This window comes from Rhinolophus sinicus, chromosome 2 (genome assembly GCF_057876585.1).
Source record: "Rhinolophus sinicus isolate RSI-liver-muscle chromosome 2, RSI-T2T, whole genome shotgun sequence".
Taxonomy (NCBI): domain Eukaryota; kingdom Metazoa; phylum Chordata; class Mammalia; order Chiroptera; family Rhinolophidae; genus Rhinolophus; species Rhinolophus sinicus.
The window spans coordinates 18086386-18104977 of NC_142502.1; the positions used below are offsets into that span (position 1 = coordinate 18086386).

Here is an 18592-nt window from a genome sequence, read left to right on the forward strand (position 1 = left end):
GCAGAGCGGAGGGGGCGGGGCGAGCGGCGCGGAGGGGGCGGGGCGCACGAGGAGGGCGGCCTCCTGGGGAGCAGGCCCAGCAGCTGCTGGAGAAGAGGAGAGGAAAGGCCGCTGCCCGGCGGGGCAGAGAGGCAAGAAGAAGGGCGGACCGCGCGGGCGTGTGGGGCGCGGAGTGGCGCCGGGGCGGCGCGGAGCAGCGGGCCACGACGGCCACGACAGCCTGGGCCTGGGCCGCGGTTCGGCCGTGCCGGCCGGTGAGTGTCAGGAGGCCCGCAGGGGAGGCCGACACGGCCAGGGGTGCCCCGGGGATGAAGGCGGCGGCCGGGCCGTGCGAGGCCCGCGGCCAGGGCGGAGGCGGCCGTGGGGGTCGGCGGGCCGGACCTGGGCCGGAGTAAACACGGCCGGGTGCTGCCCGGTGGGGTCCTGGCGCCAAAGCGGGCGGCCGCGCGCGGCGTGGGCGGCGGCGGCCATCCTCCGCCCGGCCAGCCGCAGAGGCGGTCCGCAAATGGCGACCCACACCCTGAGGGCTGACCCCCGAGTCCCCCTGCCTTGGTGTTGGTGTGGTGGGGAGGGGTGAAGCAGGAGTTCCACTCGGAAGACCCGACGAACCTCGAAAACCCGGCTTCTCTTTGCTTTTGCCTTTCAGACACTTGGGTTCTTTGGGGGTCACAAACGGGTTAAAGTAAGACTGGGAGGCATCATCAACTGTCTCCACGGGATGAGTGAAGTTGGTAACTTTTCCATTCATGGAAGTGAGAAGCTCTGAGTCTTGCTGAGCCTCAGTCCTTATTAAAGGGGAACTTCCTGATTTTACAGATCCGAGGGGTATGGCCACTTCCAAGTTGCCTGTGCCCTGTCGCGTGCAAGTGCATTGCTTGGAAGGGGCACGGTGCGCGTTGAATTCAAAGTAGTCTCCTTCGAGTATGTGTTTAACGTGTGTGTTGGGGAGGATAGAGACTGGCAGAGCAGTGTGTTGTTTACCATGGCTCTGGTACTCCGGTCCCCTCTGCCCCTCTCTTGTTTTTCTTTCCGAGCCATGTCGTAAGCCTCAGATAAAAGATGCTTGGGAAGGAATTGACCTTTTATTCCATAATTACTTTGTTGACTCCGATCCAAGATGAAGTTATTTATGGGCATTCTGATATCAGCGTGCATTAAGTTAAAACTCTTTAAATACAAAAACCCAAACTTTCTAAGCTTTAATTCCTGGTTGCTGCCTTTCAGTCGTGTGCTGTGTCCTTCAGAGACCTAGTAAATTAAATGAACAGGTTTTACATTTGCTCATATTTGTCAAGGTTTTCCAAAGCAGTCCAGTTGTTGACGCAGCAAAAGTTTTTCCTTTTTCGAGTAGGTAGGATAAAATGTACGTTTAGGATTTTTTCTAAGGGTTGGATTGTTTAGGATGAGATTTTTCGCTGAATCACTGTTCTTTATGCTTAGTCACTGTTTCTTACTACAGAATTTTAATTGGGGATAACATGGTGTTTTGCAAACTTTTTAAGTTGCCAGTTTGTTTTTATCTGGTACTTGAATGCGGTGACATAGCTTATTTTGTGATTCTGGAAATGTTAGTGGGTGGAGTTTTGTGTTACCAGAGAACTGAAGTTTCCGATACAGGCAAACTTTTATGCATTCCAAGTGTACTAGGGTATTTAACTTCAATATTTCTCCGTGTCTAGCACTGGAGACTTTTTTTTTTAAACACAAAGCTTCCTAATAAAATATACTATTAACGAAGCAATAATACATATTTTGAGGTAACAGATGGTTAGAGAGGTCACCAAAATAGGCATTGGTTCATGTGTGTTTACTATTTGATGTTACCAAAATGTGACTTTTAATGGGATAAGATGCTGTTCTTTATGGTTTTGGGTACATCTTTTAACTGAATTCTTATGACTGCCTGTTTCATCAAAAGGAGTTCGTATATGCTCTGGAATGACATTGTATTCCTAGAATTCTTTGACATTAAAGTCTTCAGTCAAAAGGCTATATAAAACATTATTTAATTTGAAAATTGGTTTGATGAAAAAGGTGAGATCGGCCTTTCATTAGTGGTTTTTACATTGTAGGTAGCTGGATAGTTAAACACAGAGAAGCATGCCTGAATTAAAACCCAGTCTGAAAATTTTTTATAAAAAGGGTGTCTTTTTTTTTTTTTTTTTTTGAGTGGGTAATGTTAGCATTAGATCATTCCTCATATGATTACTTTTAGTAAACTTTATAAGTATAAAAGACCTGATATAAAAAATAATTATACATACACCTTTGTGTATGTAAATGTTGCTGTTGTGTAAAGTGAAGTACATCCAATTTCTGAGGAAAACAGTTTGTATCCTACTGGACACACATATAACAGTAACCAGCCTTTGTAGAGTTCTAGGTTGTTTTCACAATGGAGTAATTAATTACCTGAAGGTCACAAAGCTGAGATTTTTTGGAAGCCCATTCCCCTGTGCCTTGCTGCCCATTGTAATAAGCTGAGTTCCACCCCTTGGGTGGATTACTTTTATTTGAGTATCTACTCAGATAGGTTCTGGTCTTAAATATTTATTAATATTTGTTATTTTGATTTCTGATGTAAGTCTATAATAATTTCATTTGCATATTTAGTGGAGAATATGGCAGGTAGTTAGAACTTTCACTTTGGAATAAGTTACTCATGACCATATTTAGAAATGAAAGAGGTATGTTTTGATTCTATAACTGGAAGGCTAAAAACTTGAAAAAAACTTCCATATAATTAGGTCATCATTCTGTAAATAAAAAGTCAGAACCGAAATTTAATAAAAGAATGTATACAGTGTAGCCCATTTAGCTGTTTGGACTCATCAGGAGGATGTGTGCTTTGAATAGGGAGTGTGATGATATTGGGCTTTCAATCTTGCCCCAACCCCTTTTTTTTTTAAACCAGTGAAATAAGATGTCCAACTGAGGTTATAGATTTATTGCAGTTTTTAAAACTTAGTGTACCTGATCAGCAAATCAGCCAGCAAGTGTTTCTGTTTACTGTGTAGTAGTACCTTGTACTATACAAGAAGGAAGAGACTCGCTCTGGAGGAGCTCATTACTGATTGCGTAATTTGAAATTTTAGTCATAGACTCACTGGTAATGGTTAATGAGTTGAACAAGTCTGTCTATAGTTCCATTCAGCTTTACATTGAAGCAGTATTTTCATAAGTAGACTTTTAGTCCATCTAGTACCATATTAATTGTAATATTAGGCAGTAGGCTGATACAACTTCCTTTTTTGAGCTTCTTTTTCTTACCCTATACCTACCTAGGCACTTACACATGTGCAGACATCTCCACCTTTGCTTTTCTTTTTGAATCTGATGTCTCTATAGTCAGAAACCAGTAACCAGACTGCAACATTGATTAGGGGATTAAAATAGTGGAGCAGTGTATAGGTAAATGTGCCCTTCTGTCCCTTTTAATACTATTTTTTTTAGGATTTTAAAATAATGAAAGATTGAAATTAACTTCATTTTTCCCTTTGATTTGCTTTTATTGATGGACAGTTTGTCTTACTCTATATATAATGCCTAGGACATATGACCTGGGTGCTCAATAAATGTTTGAGAACTATTGACTTTTTATAACTGATGCAGTGAGATATCAGCTATAAAATTTTGATTCAGTTTGATTGTCTAATGCTAAATCTATAAGATTGTATCTTTTCATGAAATACGTAGTTTTCCATGAAATCAAGAATCTTGTTTTGGAATCCATTTGTTTATTTCTTGTATTATAAATCTTTCATTTGTTCATGTTTTTAAGATAAGTGAGGCTGTAATTGAGGTATAATTTTAGGGACTATAGGGAACTCAAGAATGAATGAGACAGAGATGGTCCTGCCTCCTTCATGGAGTTTATAGTTTTCCTGTAGAGACAGAGATTAAACAGGATAATTACCAAGGAAAAAGGCAATGTGTAGGGAGCATGTAGCACAATATGGGATCCATACCGTCCTTGCCTTTGGGTATGTGGAAAAGTAACGATGAAGCTGAGACAAAGAATGGAGGCAGCAGTTGGGGAGGGAAAGGTAGAGGTGTGGTGTGTGTGTGTGTGCGCGTGCGTGCGTGCGTGTGTGTGTGTGTGTGTGTGTGTGTGTGTGTGTGAAGAAAAGCCTGAGGCAGCAAGTTGGGTCCAGTACTTTGAGTGACTTGACTTAGCATATTTTAAAATTGTGCTAATTTGCAGTGTTTTATTGATTTATCGCATTATGCATTTTAATGAATTTGGAAAAATAAAGAAACACTATTTTGAGGGCATATCTTTAAGCATAGAAATAACCTTCAAAAACAAGGGCTCATTTCATTGTATGGGAAAGTGCCATGTCTTAAAACTATTTTTATGGATTGCTTGTCAGCCGTAGAGTAATAGTTTGCCAAGAATTTCTGTTAGAGAAAATTGAAACTACTGTAAAGCATTTAATCATTTACAGATATTTTCTAGTCTAATGAAACTTTTTCCAGTTGTTTGGAATGTTGAGATTCTCTTTCTAGAGCATTTAAAAAGCCTTAATATTGAGAAGTTTTAAATTAAGCTCATCTTGAACTTGAAGCCTCAATTTTAGCAACATGTTTTCTCCTGGGCCTGCTGTGTCACTGTTCAACTGATAAAGAAGGGATTGATGTTTCAGACTGTTTCACAGGATTTGTGAGCAACATGAAATCCTTTACAGAGGCATATTTAATTTGATAGTAATCACCTTGATTAGAAAGAGGATGGCTCTGGAAGTTTAAGTTCTGATACTGTGGGTTGTAGCCCCAGAATACTCTTTGGGTATTGTCTAGTGCCTTTTCTTATTTCTTAATATATTTAACAGTATCATGGAATTAAACTTGATTCCTTTGTACAGCTATTTTGAGAATTGTTAAATTTATATTGTGCCATATGTTTATAGTGAACATTATAAATGTAAGTTATTTTTTTAAATAATTTAAAACATTTATATTTAAAGCAAAGTACTGTGCTATTATAATTAGAAAGGACCAAAAAGTCTTTCTTGACCACAGGGGTGATTGTATTGGAATAAACAACAAGCAAAGTTGTGTCATCTCCATTCCTCAAATACCATCTTACAATTGGATCATCAGTTACTGAAGTGCTGCCTGATTTTCTTAAACTTTCATAAGTAAACATATCTGTTATTGTCCAAGTGCATCAATCAGATATAGATTTAAATCCTAGCTCTGCCACTTACTATGTAGATGACCTCGGACAGGTCTCTTAGCCTTTCTGGACCTCAGTTTCCTCTGGGTTTTCAGGAGGCTTGTGACATTAAGGACATGACATATGTAAAGAAAGACAAAATAGGTACATAGTTACTGTTCCCTCGTTCTTGTTCTTCTCTGTAAGTCTACTGCAATGAATAGTAAGTATTTTGGAGTCATTGCTGTGGATGTTTTTATTTTTTAACACTTGTTATTCAGAATGGAACAGTGTGCAAGAGGCTATTTATTTTGAAGCTTGAGAGCCTTCTACTGCCTGTCAGAGTTATTGCTGTTTTGCATTTAACTCAGTTGTTTGTAGCAGTTGCTATTTTAAACACTTTTGAATTAAGTGACTTGTCTGAGTTGTATTCTGTCTGGTGTGGTCATGTGATATGCACATAACATAAAGTGTTTCTACAAGTTCTGAGAGCAGTGGTCACTTCTGTTGGAACTGCTTATATTTTTAGGTTTCTCTCTTAGTAACAGTCAAGCTTATAACTTTCAGCACGTGAGATGAACTCATTCTGGTTGCAAAATAAGAAAGCTACTGCTGTTTTCACAATCTAATCACGCAGTAAAATGTGTCCTAATTCTTATTAAAGTTTCGTTTTGAATTTCTGCTTAATTTAGAAATGTTTGCCATCATTAATCCATCATTTCTTCTATTATGACTCTTAGCATATTTATCTTTATAGGTTCTGTCCTTACCTATACAATTTATGGGGTTAAGTATTCGAAAATATATTGAGTTCATAATTTGTAATTTTTAAACACAATTTAAAAATACGGTTTTGTTGATAAGTGTGTGCCTCCCTCTCACCCCCTGCATCATTAAGCACCATAATATCGACTCATAACTTTTCTGCTTAATCAACAAAGCTCTATTAATAATCAGTAGACTTTTATTATTTTAGTTTGAGGAAAAGCAAACTTGCACTGGAGAAAAAGAAATAGCAATTTGACAAGTAATTAGTTTACAGTAGTGACTATTAGGTTGGTGCAAAAGTAATTGTGGTTCAAAACGTTAATAATTGCAAAAACCACAGTTACTTTTGCACCAACCTAATAGCAATCTTTTATGCACTGAAGTGAAGAAAATAAGCTAATAATCAGCATTTTATCCACAAAATTGTTATCTACTACAACATAATGTAACTTGGGAAATGTTGACATGAGTTGCCTGTGACATATACAAGTAGAAATGTATAATAAGTAATTAGCTGTAGAGATCTCAACTTTGGAAGAGGGATCTGGGTGGGAGGCACGGATGAGTTTTCCGCATATTGGTGGTAATTGAAGCTTTTGTGAAACGGAGAACACCCAGGGAGAGAATGTGTAGAATGATCATGAAATGACATTGATCCCTGAAGAAGAGTAGTATTTTAGAAGTAAAGTTGAAGGAATAACCAAAGAGGTGGGAGGAAAACCAGGGAAATGTGACATCATGAAAACTAAGGAAAGACAATAGTTCCAAAAAGGAGGAATTAGTCAACATAAGGATATAACGGCTAGGGAAGATAGAGTCTGGAAAAAATACCCTTTGGATTTAGCATTGAGAATCTGAGAGTGCAGTTTTACTGTGAGTGGTAGTAAAAATAAAAGCCAGATTAGAGGCTGAAGAGTATATGGGAGGTTAGAAGGGTTTTTGGGTTAATTTTTTGTTTTTCTTCTGAAAGCTTGACCGAATAGGAAAAAAAATAGTAGCAAAAGGGGGGATATTGCTTCATTATTTAGGTTTTTAAAGGTAAAATAGTCTTTTAAGTTTTTACTGCTAGTAGGAACAAGCCAATAAAGAAGTTAAATATAGAAAAAAGACATTGAATAGGTTCAGTAATTATAATTGAATCAATATATTGTGCTGATGCTTTCTCTTATTTTTATATTAAACTTTTCTTGATAAAAGCAGGAAAGACTCTTAGGTATCTGTAATTCCCTCGTGTTATTTTATAGATACCATTTCTCCGTTTAACTCCCAGTGATTTCCAGTTAAGGTCTGAACTCCTCGGAGTAGCATCTCATGCCCTCTTCAGGGTTTGCCTTATTCCTGTCTGGCCTCATCTCTCACAGCCACCTTGCATTTTCACATTGTGACTAGGTAATGCTAGGAAACTTGGAGTTCCCTGGACATCATTTGCCCATTCTTGCTTTTCTACATTTGCTTGTGCTTTTACTTCAGCATTGAATGCCTCCCTTTCTTTCCAAACCTACCCACTTTAAAAGACATTTCATCTTTCAAGACTTACTCTGAATTCTTCTTTAGCCCCTACCAATACTGATTATTTTCTCTGTATTACCATTTTACTGCTGTCATACTGATCACATAATAATATGACACGAGTTTTACTGTCTCTGACTTCCTGCTGTAGCTCCTTAAAAGGAGACACCGTGTTTTACTAACCTTTATGTTTCCACGTCAGACGCCATGTCTGGTACATAATAGTTAAGCAATAAATAGATGTTTAATGAATGAATGGAAACTGTGGCCCTTAGAAGTAAGTGATTTGCCTATAGCCATGGAACTGGAGCTAGAACTTATATTTTTCTGAGTAAATTCTCTGTATGTTTTAATTAAGGTTTACTCTATTGATTTGCTGTGGAATTTATTAAGGCACCTGTAGAAGGAACAAACAATAAATGAAATCTTAAATGAATTCATACATTTAGAGGAAATAAAAGAACATCTAATAAACATTGAGTTAGATATATTAGTGAAATTCAGATTATTCTCTTAGGAATATGGTGAGGTCTCTGCAATTTGGGATACTTCAGGATTAGTTTAGTTGAAATTAAACAGGTGAAAGCTAAAGCATTCTCTGACATGTAAGAGTTAAATATACATTAACTTGCTTCTTTTATATATACATTATGTATATACTAACTTGTTTCTTGTTATATGGTATATAAAAATGAACTTTTATGACATTTTAGCTAAAGTACTGAATTGTTAGTTGAAAAGCTTAAGTTGTTTCAAGATGCATTGTTTATATATAAAATAACCTTGTTAAATATGTTTATATTTTATGTATCTCATTCTAAAATAAGCCAATATACCTTTATAATTTGATTTACATTATTAAACAATTTTTAAAAATGTATGATTCTTTGCCTAACTTCTCATCTTTTTTCCATCTCAACAACTAGCGCTGGAGTGGCCATGATGGAGGCGGAGCTGCAGCATTCGCACTGCGTGAATTGTGTCAGTAGACGGTGTATGACCAGACCAGAGCCTGGGATTTCTTGTGACTTGATTGGTTGTCCGTTAGTTTGTGGAGCAGTCTTCCATTCTTGTAAAGCTGATGAGCATCGACTCTTATGTCCATTTGAACGCGTGCCTTGCTTAAATAGTGACTTTGGATGTCCATTTACAATGGCTCGAAATAAAGTTGCTGAACATCTAGAAACGTGTCCAGCAAGTGTGGTGTGCTGTACTATGGAGTGGAACCGATGGCCGGTTAGTTACGCAGACCGGAAATCATACGAAAATCTAAGCAGAGATGTGGATGAAGTGGCACAATTAGATATGGCCTTGGCTCTTCAAGACCAAAGGATGCTCTTAGAATCTCTGAAAGTAGCCACCATGATGTCAAAAGCAACTGATAAAGTATCAGAACCTAGAGAACAAATATCAGTTAAATCAAATGTCCCAGAGATACCACATGCTAATGGTTTGGTGTCTGTTGATGAAGAATCTTATGGTGCACTTTATCAAGCTACTGTAGAAACAACCAGAAGTTTGGCTGCTGCTTTAGATATCCTGAATACCGCCACAAGAGACATTGGCATGTTAAGTGCTTCCCCAAATGAAATGAATGAAGAGCAAAATGCCAGAGAAAGCTTACAGAATAGAAACTTGAAAGACCAGGACCATCTTCACGAGGATGAGATGGGAGCAGTAGGTGGAATTGACCATAACAACGCATGTCAGAATGCCCCGTCTGAACAAAATGGTTCAAGTGATTTATTATGTGACTTGAATACCAGTTCTCATGGCACTTCTGCTCTTTGTAATGGATTTCCTTTGGAAAATATATGTACACAGGTCATAGACCAGAACCAGAATTCACATGATGATTCAAAACAAAGTAACTTAACGAATGGAGAATGTGTCGCGTCAGATGGCACTTCCCAACCTTCCAGTTCACTTTCAGTAGCAGCACGACTTAGGGAAGTGATCCCATCTAATGCTTTGCCTAACGGCACAGTTCAGCGAATCCTCATGCCTGATGGTGAGGATGAGGAATTGTGTTGGAGGAAAGTAGACTTAGGGGACTTGAGGAATGTGGATGTCTTATCTTTCAGTCATCCTCCTTCATTCAAATTTCTTTCTAATTCATGTTGGACTAAACCAAAGGAAGACAAAGCAGTAGATACATCAGATTTGGAAGTGGCAGAAGATCCAATGGGCCTCCAAGGAATAGATCTAATCACAGCAGCCTTACTGTTTTGTCTAGGAGATTCTCCAGGTGGGAGGGGTATATCTGATAGTCGCATGGTCGATGTTTATCACATTGACTTTGGGACTCAGACTTTTTCACTTCCATCTGCAATTTTAGCTACAAATACAATGGTTGGGGAAATAGCTTCAGCTTCAGCTTGTGACCATGCCAACCCACAGCTTTCAAATCCAAGTCCTTTTCAGACGCTTGGGCTGGATTTAGTGTTGGAATGTGTCGCTAGGTACCAGCCCAAGCAGCGTTCAATGTTTACATTTGTTTGTGGACAGTTATTTAGAAGAAGAGAATTTTCTTCACATTTTAAGAACGTGCATGGTGACATTCATGCTGGACTCAATGGCTGGATGGAACAGAGGTGTCCTTTAGCATATTATGGTTGTACCTATTCTCAGCGTAGATTTTGTCCATCAACACAAGGAGCAAAGATTATACATGACCGCCATTTGCGGTCATTTGGAGTTCAGCCATGTGTCTCTACAGTATTAGTAGAGCCTGCTAGAAATTGTGTGTTGGGATTACATAGTGACCATCTGAGTAGTCTTCCTTTTGAGGTTCTGCAACATATTGCGGGGTTTCTCGATGGCTTCAGCCTATGCCAGCTCTCGTGTGTATCCAAGTTAATGAGGGACGTGTGTGGCAGTCTGCTTCAGTCTCGTGGAATGGTCATACTGCAGTGGGGGAAAAGGAAGTACCCAGAAGGAAACTCATCATGGCAGATCAAAGAAAAGGTTAGTTTAACCTTAACTGTGTCAAGCCCTTTCTTAACATATAATAAGCAGTGATGTTGCTGAATTAATAAAATGAGTGTCTTTTGAAATTGACTATCCTTTAAAACTTAATATGACATCCAACTCTTTTTTTATAATAGTAATTAATGAAAAACTAGGATAGTTAAAATTTTGTGTTGTAATCAAATATTTACTGCACACATCCTAGAACCGGATTCTAATCTAATACGGCAGAGGCCATTTCTCTTTTTTCCAGTTGAGCAGTTCTCTACCCATTCAGTTCTCCTGTAGCAACTCTCTTTGTTTGAGGCCATGTTAGCCACCTTCAAATTTGGGCTCCATATGAAACATTTTCACTATAGGACACTGGGGGAGGAGGCAAGAAGACAGTGTTTTACTGCTTACAATTGGCAGCTTCTTTCTATTTTTAGCAATTTCTTTTTTAGGACTTGGTTGTTTCTGGTAGAACTTAAATTGGGAGAGATGAGAAAAAGTGATAACTACTGCTACTGTTAAGACCAACGGAGTATTTGGGGTATAGAGGACATAAATGGACGGATATGGATACGTATTAGATTGAAGTGAGATAAGAGTAAGGAAATAGGATTTGGTATTGTTGGTGGGGAATCTGGGTTTAGTACAGTAAAAGGGAGGGAGTGGGGAAGTTTGGAAGCTTGAGCTAGCGATAGGCAGACCCGGGAACAAATCCTGGCTCCGCCCTTTTCCTCCTGTGATACCCTACTTTTCCCAGCTTCTGTTTGAAGTAGTATGCAATAGAAACAAGAAGGTATTACAAATATCTGATTGATGGTGTTTTTCATTTCAAAACCATCACAATGTGAATCCATGCATTTTATAAACTGGAGAAAAATTTGACAAACTTCACATCGGTTGCAGAGGGTTCAAATTTTTAGCTACTTTATTTTTGCCACCCTTAGGTTTTCTCTTACTTTCACTAATTAATCCAGTTTTTCAGAATTCTACATCTGCTTCTGTGTTCTCCTGTGGCTTTGACCAATGAATGAACACACTGATTATTTTATGACTTTTTTTTCTAAATGGAATTTGGTGGCACAGAGTTTCATACTTGCTGTGTATACATGTGTGCTTGTGTGTATTTTCATTTTCCAGATGATTTGGTGTCTTCCATTTGGGTAGGACATTCTGAGTATGGCCTTTTTAGTCCTTGCCCACTAGTATTGATCTGTGAGGGGAAATATTTTCTGGAGTTCTATTCCTGCAGAAAATCTTATCTACTCTTGTACTCTTGGAGTTTAAATTGCCATCATTCATACAGATTACTCACACATCTTTATTTTGGCCATTTTCTCCTTTGAACTCCGGACCGTTATGTACCAGCATCTACCGGACATCTCCACTTGATTATCTTACACTGATCAAGCTCAACATGTCCAGCCTACTCCACTTCTCTCCCTCTCTCATTCTCAGAAAATGGCATCATCATCTATCCAGTTGCCTAAACTAGGAACTTGGGAGTTAGGGTTGATTCCCTTGTGTCCCCTTTATTTCCATATCCATGTCGTCACAAAGTCCTATCGAGTCCCCCTTCTTCATACCTCTTAGGTTTGCTTTACTGTTTCCACTGCTATTTCCTTAGTTTACTCCCACCTTTAATTCTCTCCTGGATTACTGCAGCTGCCTCCTAACTGGGTTTCTAGTTCCAACTGTGTCCCTTATTCTCTACAAAAGAGCAAGAAGGACAGTATTTTCTTAAATTCAGTTCTCAGGCTGCAGTGCTTAAGAACTTCAAATGTTTGTCTCTTGCCCTGGGATAGAGACAGTCCTTAATGAAACATTTAAGACTTCTTATAATCTTGTCCTTGCTTCCCTCTTCCATTTCCTCTTATCACTTTATATTCTACTCACATTGATTTATTTACAGTTGCCTGATGTTTTCTTTTAATTTTAATATTCTTTTTATTTTTTAATTACGGTTGACATACAATATTATATTAGTTTCAGGTAAACAACATAGCGATTAGACATTTATATAACTTAGGAAATTATCACCCCACTAAATCTAATACCCATCTGACACCATACATAGTTATTCCCCGAAAATAAGACCTAGCCAGGCCATCAGCTCTAATGTGTCTTTTGGAGCAAAAATCAATATAAGACCCGGTCTTTTATTGTACCCAGTCTTATATTGTATAAGACCGGGTCTTATAGTAAAATAAGACCAAAAGATGCATTTAAGCTGATGGTCCGGCTTGGTTTTATTTTTGGGGAAACACGGTATTGTTGACTATATTGCCTGATTTTGTTTTCTTTTTTTTTTGCTCCCCCCACCCCACCCCCCGGGTTTTAAGCCATCGTTTCTCCGTCTAGTTATAGGACGCAGCTCCCTGGCCCGTGCTGGTATTATGAACCTTGCTCTCCACCCGGCCTTCTGTGTTAGGAGCACGGCGCTCCCACCACCTGAGCCACTGGGCTGCCGGATGTTTTCTTTCTTGCCTTAAGACCTTTGAGTATGCCATCCCTCACACCTACATTTGAGCACTTGCAGTATGCTAGATAGTGTGCTAATAAGCATTTTACTTTCGTTAATTTATTTAATCTACTGTCTCTATTTTATGGATGAAGAAATTGAGGTTTAGAGAGGGTCAGTAACTTCTCTAACGAATCTATGGATTCAGACCTAGGAAACCTGCCTTTGAAGGTTGTAATCTTCAACTCCTTTCCACATCCTGCTTCCTTTTAAGATCTTCCTCAAGTTAAGCCTTCTGGAACCCCACTCTGAAGCATTCAAGGAGGCCCACTGCTCTGTGTTTGTGTGGTGCCCATGGTGTACCCCTGCTCCATACACCCTTAACTTTATACACCCCTACTTCATACACCCCAACTTCATATACTCCTGCTTGGTAAACCCCTGCTTCAAACACCCCTACTTCATACACCCCTACTAAAGCACTCACCATGCTATTTTGAAATTCACTGATAAATTGTCAGTTTTTTCATTAGACTGTAATTTTCTTGAGAAGCAAAACTCGGGGAACCAAAATATCTAATGCCTAGCATAGTACCTGCATATAGCAGTCAATTAGTAAATGCTTGATGGATACTTGAATGCAAAATTGACCCATTACTAAGAAAGCTTGTCACCAGGAGGTGGGAGCCATCCATTTTTTTCCTGAGTTTGTTTCACCGGGCTCTCGAACTGTGTGGAAGTAGGGAGGCTGTCTGCCACCATTGAATCTTTCAGCTAACTATTTCTGCTGAAGCTTAGCAAAAACTCCTCTACTTCTTCCCGTAGTTTAGTGGGTGTGGGGAATTGTAATCTAAAATGTCTATTGGTAGCTACTCTTTAGACCTTCACCGACTGCTGGGAAATGACTCCATCCAGGGTAACTGATACAACCCTCAGGAGTATAACAGCTAAGCCCCATGTGCCCAACAGTGGTGACTTCTGTTGCCAACTGAAAAATAATCATGTTCACACAGAATTCGAAGGCATCTGGCCACCCCGGAAGTCATTACCAGCCTTTCCTGAGAAGTTCTGAGGGCTCCCTCAAGTCCACGGCTACTTTCTAGCGTACCTGCTGTTTCACCATGGAGTCAGTGGTCTCTGACCAGGCATTACCTCAGCGGAGCTTAGCTCGGATGCCCAGGCCCGTCCTGTCCCACTCCTGCTTGTTACCCAGGCCTGTGCTGTTGTATGCAAGCTTATTAGCCATGTGCAAGTAGCTTTGTGTGTGCAGTTGTAAAGATGTGAGGGGGCCGTAACAATCATTGCCAGACTAATAAGATGACAGTGCTTCCTTGGGACTTGGAGCTGCTGAGTGGGCCAAAGGGGAAGTAGCCCACATTTTTACCTGCAGGTGCAAGAACAGGGATAGCAGGTGAATATGATAGGAAGTAAAATAAGACTCACTTTAGAAAAGTTTGTTCTATGTAAATTTTCAGAAAGTTTTTGAACACATCGAAGCACCTGTATTCTTCAATACTACGAAGTATCTTTAGTACTTATATATAGTGGAAAGATAAGGTACCTTGGCACAATATTCTACAGTATTTTTTAGTATGCTTCATATAGTATAATAGGAATGGAACAAAAACTTGGAGAACAAAAATAATACTTGTATTGTGTGTATCTTCAGGCTATGGATAGTCTATATTGCCAATTGGATAGGATGAAGAATAGTGTGCATTATGTATTATTTTAGGAAATAGTTCTGAATTCGTGAGGTTATGGTTTTGTTTTTTTTAATTGCTTAATAAGCAAGGTTGGATGTGATTTTTAATGTTGATTTTTGTTTTTTTGGTTATTGAAGTCATGTCAAAGAAGTGATTTATCGTAAAAATATTTGATAAACATTCGTATCCAAATGGATTTATTATTTCAATTATGTAGCTAACTACTTGAAACTCTATATTGAATGTTTCTCTAACAGTAGAAATGTATAGAGTTAGAGGAAAAGGTGTGTTTTGATACTTGTATAAATTGACTTGTTTAAATCTGAAGTAGAATTTTCTTTTAGGTATGGCGATTCAGTACGGCGTTTTGTTCTGTTAATGAATGGAAGTTTGCTGACATCCTAAGCATGGCTGACCACTTGAAGAAATGCAGTTACAATATTGTAGAGAAACGGGAGGAAGCCATCCCATTGCCATGTATGTGTGTGACACGAGAACTCACGAAAGAAGGACGTTCACTTCGCTCAGTTTTAAAACCTGTACTTTAAAAACTATAACTCCACTTGCACATACATGCAAGCACCTAGTATAATTTCTTTGTAACATGTGACACTTTATTAATGTATTAAAGATTACAACTAGCTAAATTTATTGTCACTGTGTATATAATGTTTTGAAGTGACATATATTTTTATAAAGTACTGTTTAGTTGGGGAAAAGTTGCCTTAATGTTTGAAATGTGTGAAATTTTTGGAACTTGCTGGACAGGGTGATTGAATTTTTAGCTACATAATTATCAGAATTAGTATTTTTAATGGTGTGCATATTTTGGTTCTAAAATCTTTTACTTCTTAAACTAACAAGATCCTGACCAAACAATATATTCCTCATGTTTTCTGTGGGTTGCAACCCATGCATTCAAAAAGTAAAATTTTGATTCAAATTTTTGCAGCATAGGTTTTTCAGATTAAAAAATTCAGTTGCTTAAGCACTTCCTTAAGATCATCATAAAGATTTTATTTTCTAGTGCTCCCTAATACAATTGTTGATACATAGATGATCTCTGTACTTACATAATATTTAATATCATGGTTGGTAATGCCATTTATCATGTTTTAAAAATAATTCACAAAGATGTTTTCACCTTATGTATTTACAACTCCGATTTAGAGAGTGTCCATGTGCAACTTTCTTCTTTGTTAGACGCCACATCCAAAGACTCATGGCAATGTGTTATACGACAGGTTAAAGCAAAGACAAACAAAAAGCCTGTGAATTTATTTTAATTGGAAACTGTTCAAGGTATTTGCTAGGTCTGTGATATTTGTGGAGAAGAAAATATACCTCATTTTAAGTTTGAATTGGACATACTGTGTAAATAAATTTCAACTATTCAGAATGCAAAGGGCTTAACTGTTTTCATAAGCATTTACAATTTTTGCCTTTTGATGTTTATCACAACTATGTTTTAAGACATTTAAAAATGTGAAATTTGGTATCTTTGTAAGATGACAATCTTAAAATGCAGAAACCTGTCATGGTTGACAATCTCTAAAACATGTCCAGGTTAATTTCCTATAGACTTCTCTACCAAAAAAAGTACGAATTTCATCTTTGTGTAAGGATTGAGATCTAACGGAAAACTATTCAAAGACCTGTTCTTGAGCTATTTTAGTATAGTGTTCAAGTTTACGAATACTATTATTAACCTGATGTGATCAGTTTTTTTAAAAAATGAACATACCCGTATTTAGAAATAAATTGCAAAGATGGGGACATGTGCTTAAATAATTTGTTTTAAGTAACTTCTGGCATTTGGTAGTCTGAAATGGTGACAAGTGACCTCGTTATAAATATCAAGACTCTGTTTTGTCTCCACCTACATTTGTCCCTGGGCGTGCTCTACTGTTACGAGGTTCTTGATTCCCATATATGGCAACCAGGCTGGGCAGAGGCGTTCCTTGGGCATTAGAAAAGAATTCAGAACTGCTTAAGACTTGCTTTGGTTGGATCAAGTCCTTATTACAGTTGAAAAATAATAGCACTAAAGACTAATCAATTGTTTTGCCTCACCTGTCATTTTAATGAGTAGAATACTTGTTTTTTAGTGCTTAAACTTTCTTTTTCAACTGTGAGATTGAATGACACAAACAGTCGCTATTTCTGTGGAAAGTCAGAAATAAGATTATCAAATACTGTAAAATATAACTGCCTTTTAAAGTTTTGCTGAAGAATGTGTGTCTGGTTAGGATAGCACAAACATTAAGTTTTTGTTTTATGGTTGTGCTTTTTAAAATCCTTGGTTTTTAAGTGTAGACTTCTTGTTTCCGTACTGGCTCGTGAGATAGTTAACATTTTCCGCCTGATATTTCTTTTACACATCTTTGGGTATTTTCTTTTTTGTTTGTTATGCCACCATACCATTTTGTTAAAATGTGTTCTTTGTGGAACATTTGTTCAAATTCTAATAAAAGTAATATTTTCCCTTCATATGGCTCAGTAACTTAAAAAGAAAAACTTTCATTTAAATAAAATTTTAGTAGTTGTTTTGACAAATTCCAAACACAGTCATCTTGTTTCTATCGAGGGGATTTCTGCATGTTGTAGGGGTTGCTTGTTGATCATTGCTCACCCATGTTTTCCTGGTGAGCATTAAACTTCTTTTTTAAAATGGAACACTCAGTAGTTAGCTTTCTTTGTCCCCTCAGTGTCTTCTTGAAAGTAGTCCCACCTAGGACCATTGAAAGGCTGAGGAATGGGGGGCAATATTGTTTTTCTAAAACTTTACTGGGAATAGTCTAGCCTTTTAAGCATGAAAAGGTTGGTATGTTGACAAACTGTCATTTGAGAAGTCTGTTGATGCCTTAGTCTTTGCTAACCAGCAAGATAAAGGCTAAGTATCAGGATGGAGGGAAGTATCTGAATTCACTTTTATCTGTTGCCTCCTTCCCCAGAACACGTCTCCCTCCCCCCTCCCTCTCCTCTTCCCCCTCCCCGTCCCCCTTCCCCTCCCCCTCCCTCTCTCACTCTCATTGTCTTTTAAGCCTCACATATCATTATAGTAGTGATTCCCAGAGGGTGGTCCCTGGACCAGTTGCATCATCATCTCCTGGCAATTTGTTAGAAGTGTGAATTCTCGGGCCTCTGCAGAGTTAATAATTCAGAAATTCTAGGGTGGGAACCAGCAATCTGTTTTAACAAAGGCCTTCATGTGGTTCTGATTCATACTAAAGTATGAGAACTTGGAGGAAAGCCTGGGATGTGCCAGCTATTCTCCTGAATGATATGTTATTGGAGTGAGTAAATGTGTGTACGTATATATATGTGTGTAATCCAAAATTAAATGAAGAGTAATGGTAATTTATTAATAGTCAAGTTAAATTATATACGTATATATTGTCTCATTATTGCAGCCATATGACAAAATACATTGGGGACTTTTTTTAAAAACTAGTATTTACTAGTAATTTTGAATTCACTGTTGTCATTAGTATTAATATTTCACTAGTGTTTTCTTCTGTTCAAGATAATGAACTTGATTATCACTAACCTTTAGCCTAGTCATCATTCATTCTCTTATTTAGTGGTTGCAGAGTCATGTGAATGTATTAGATTTCTAGGATAAGTAAAGAGTAGACATAAAGAATAGAAGTAGACAAATACTGGATTAAATCCTACAAAAATATTTGTAGGAATCCTTTCAACCCTATCAATGAAAGCTTTTAAAGGTTGAGTTTCTGGTTCATCAGTAGTGTAGTCTTTTTTGGTCTTTGACCCTGTGCTGTATATCCCTTCAGTATTGTTGCTGTTATTAACTATCCCTTAACATTGGGCTTGTGACGTTCAAGATAATGGGGTTTTCAATAAAACTTGAAGATAGGGTAGTTTATGTTACTATATTGATCACAGATTTTTACCTCTGGTAATTTGAATGTAGTCTTTGGCATTTAGAAACAAAACACATTTCTTCATGTTTTTTGCATTCCAATCTGAAAAGACATTGGGGTTTGTTAATTTTTGGAATTTTCTAAG

At 38.1% G+C, this 18592-nt stretch overlaps 2 protein-coding genes across 2 annotated transcripts in view; both read left to right on the forward strand.

Moving 5' to 3' along the window:
- Positions 1-119: 119 nt before the first annotated feature.
- FBXO30 (F-box protein 30) lies at positions 120-17050 on the forward strand. The gene is made up of 3 exons (XM_074333683.2): positions 120-254; positions 8362-10402; positions 14905-17050. The coding sequence occupies exons 2-3, from the start codon at positions 8375-8377 to the stop codon at positions 15106-15108; spliced, it is 2232 nt and encodes a 743-aa protein (XP_074189784.2). The 5' UTR covers positions 120-254; positions 8362-8374; the 3' UTR covers positions 15109-17050.
- EPM2A (EPM2A glucan phosphatase, laforin) overlaps positions 121-18592 on the forward strand; it is a 116121-nt gene continuing 97649 nt past the window's right edge. The window contains exon 1 of the mRNA XM_074333685.2: positions 121-254. The gene's annotated coding sequence lies outside the window, so the exon portion shown is untranslated. The remainder of the gene's footprint in view (positions 255-18592) is intronic.

Excerpts from the sequence above, each read along its gene's own strand:
- FBXO30 (XM_074333683.2), top strand. The coding sequence starts at position 8,375 with ATGATGGAGGCGGAGCTGCAGCATTCGCACTGCGTGAATTGTGTCAGT. Across the intron at positions 10,403-14,904 it reads CATGGCAGATCAAAGAAAAG|GTATGGCGATTCAGTACGGC; the intron begins GTTAGTTTAACC and ends ATTTTCTTTTAG.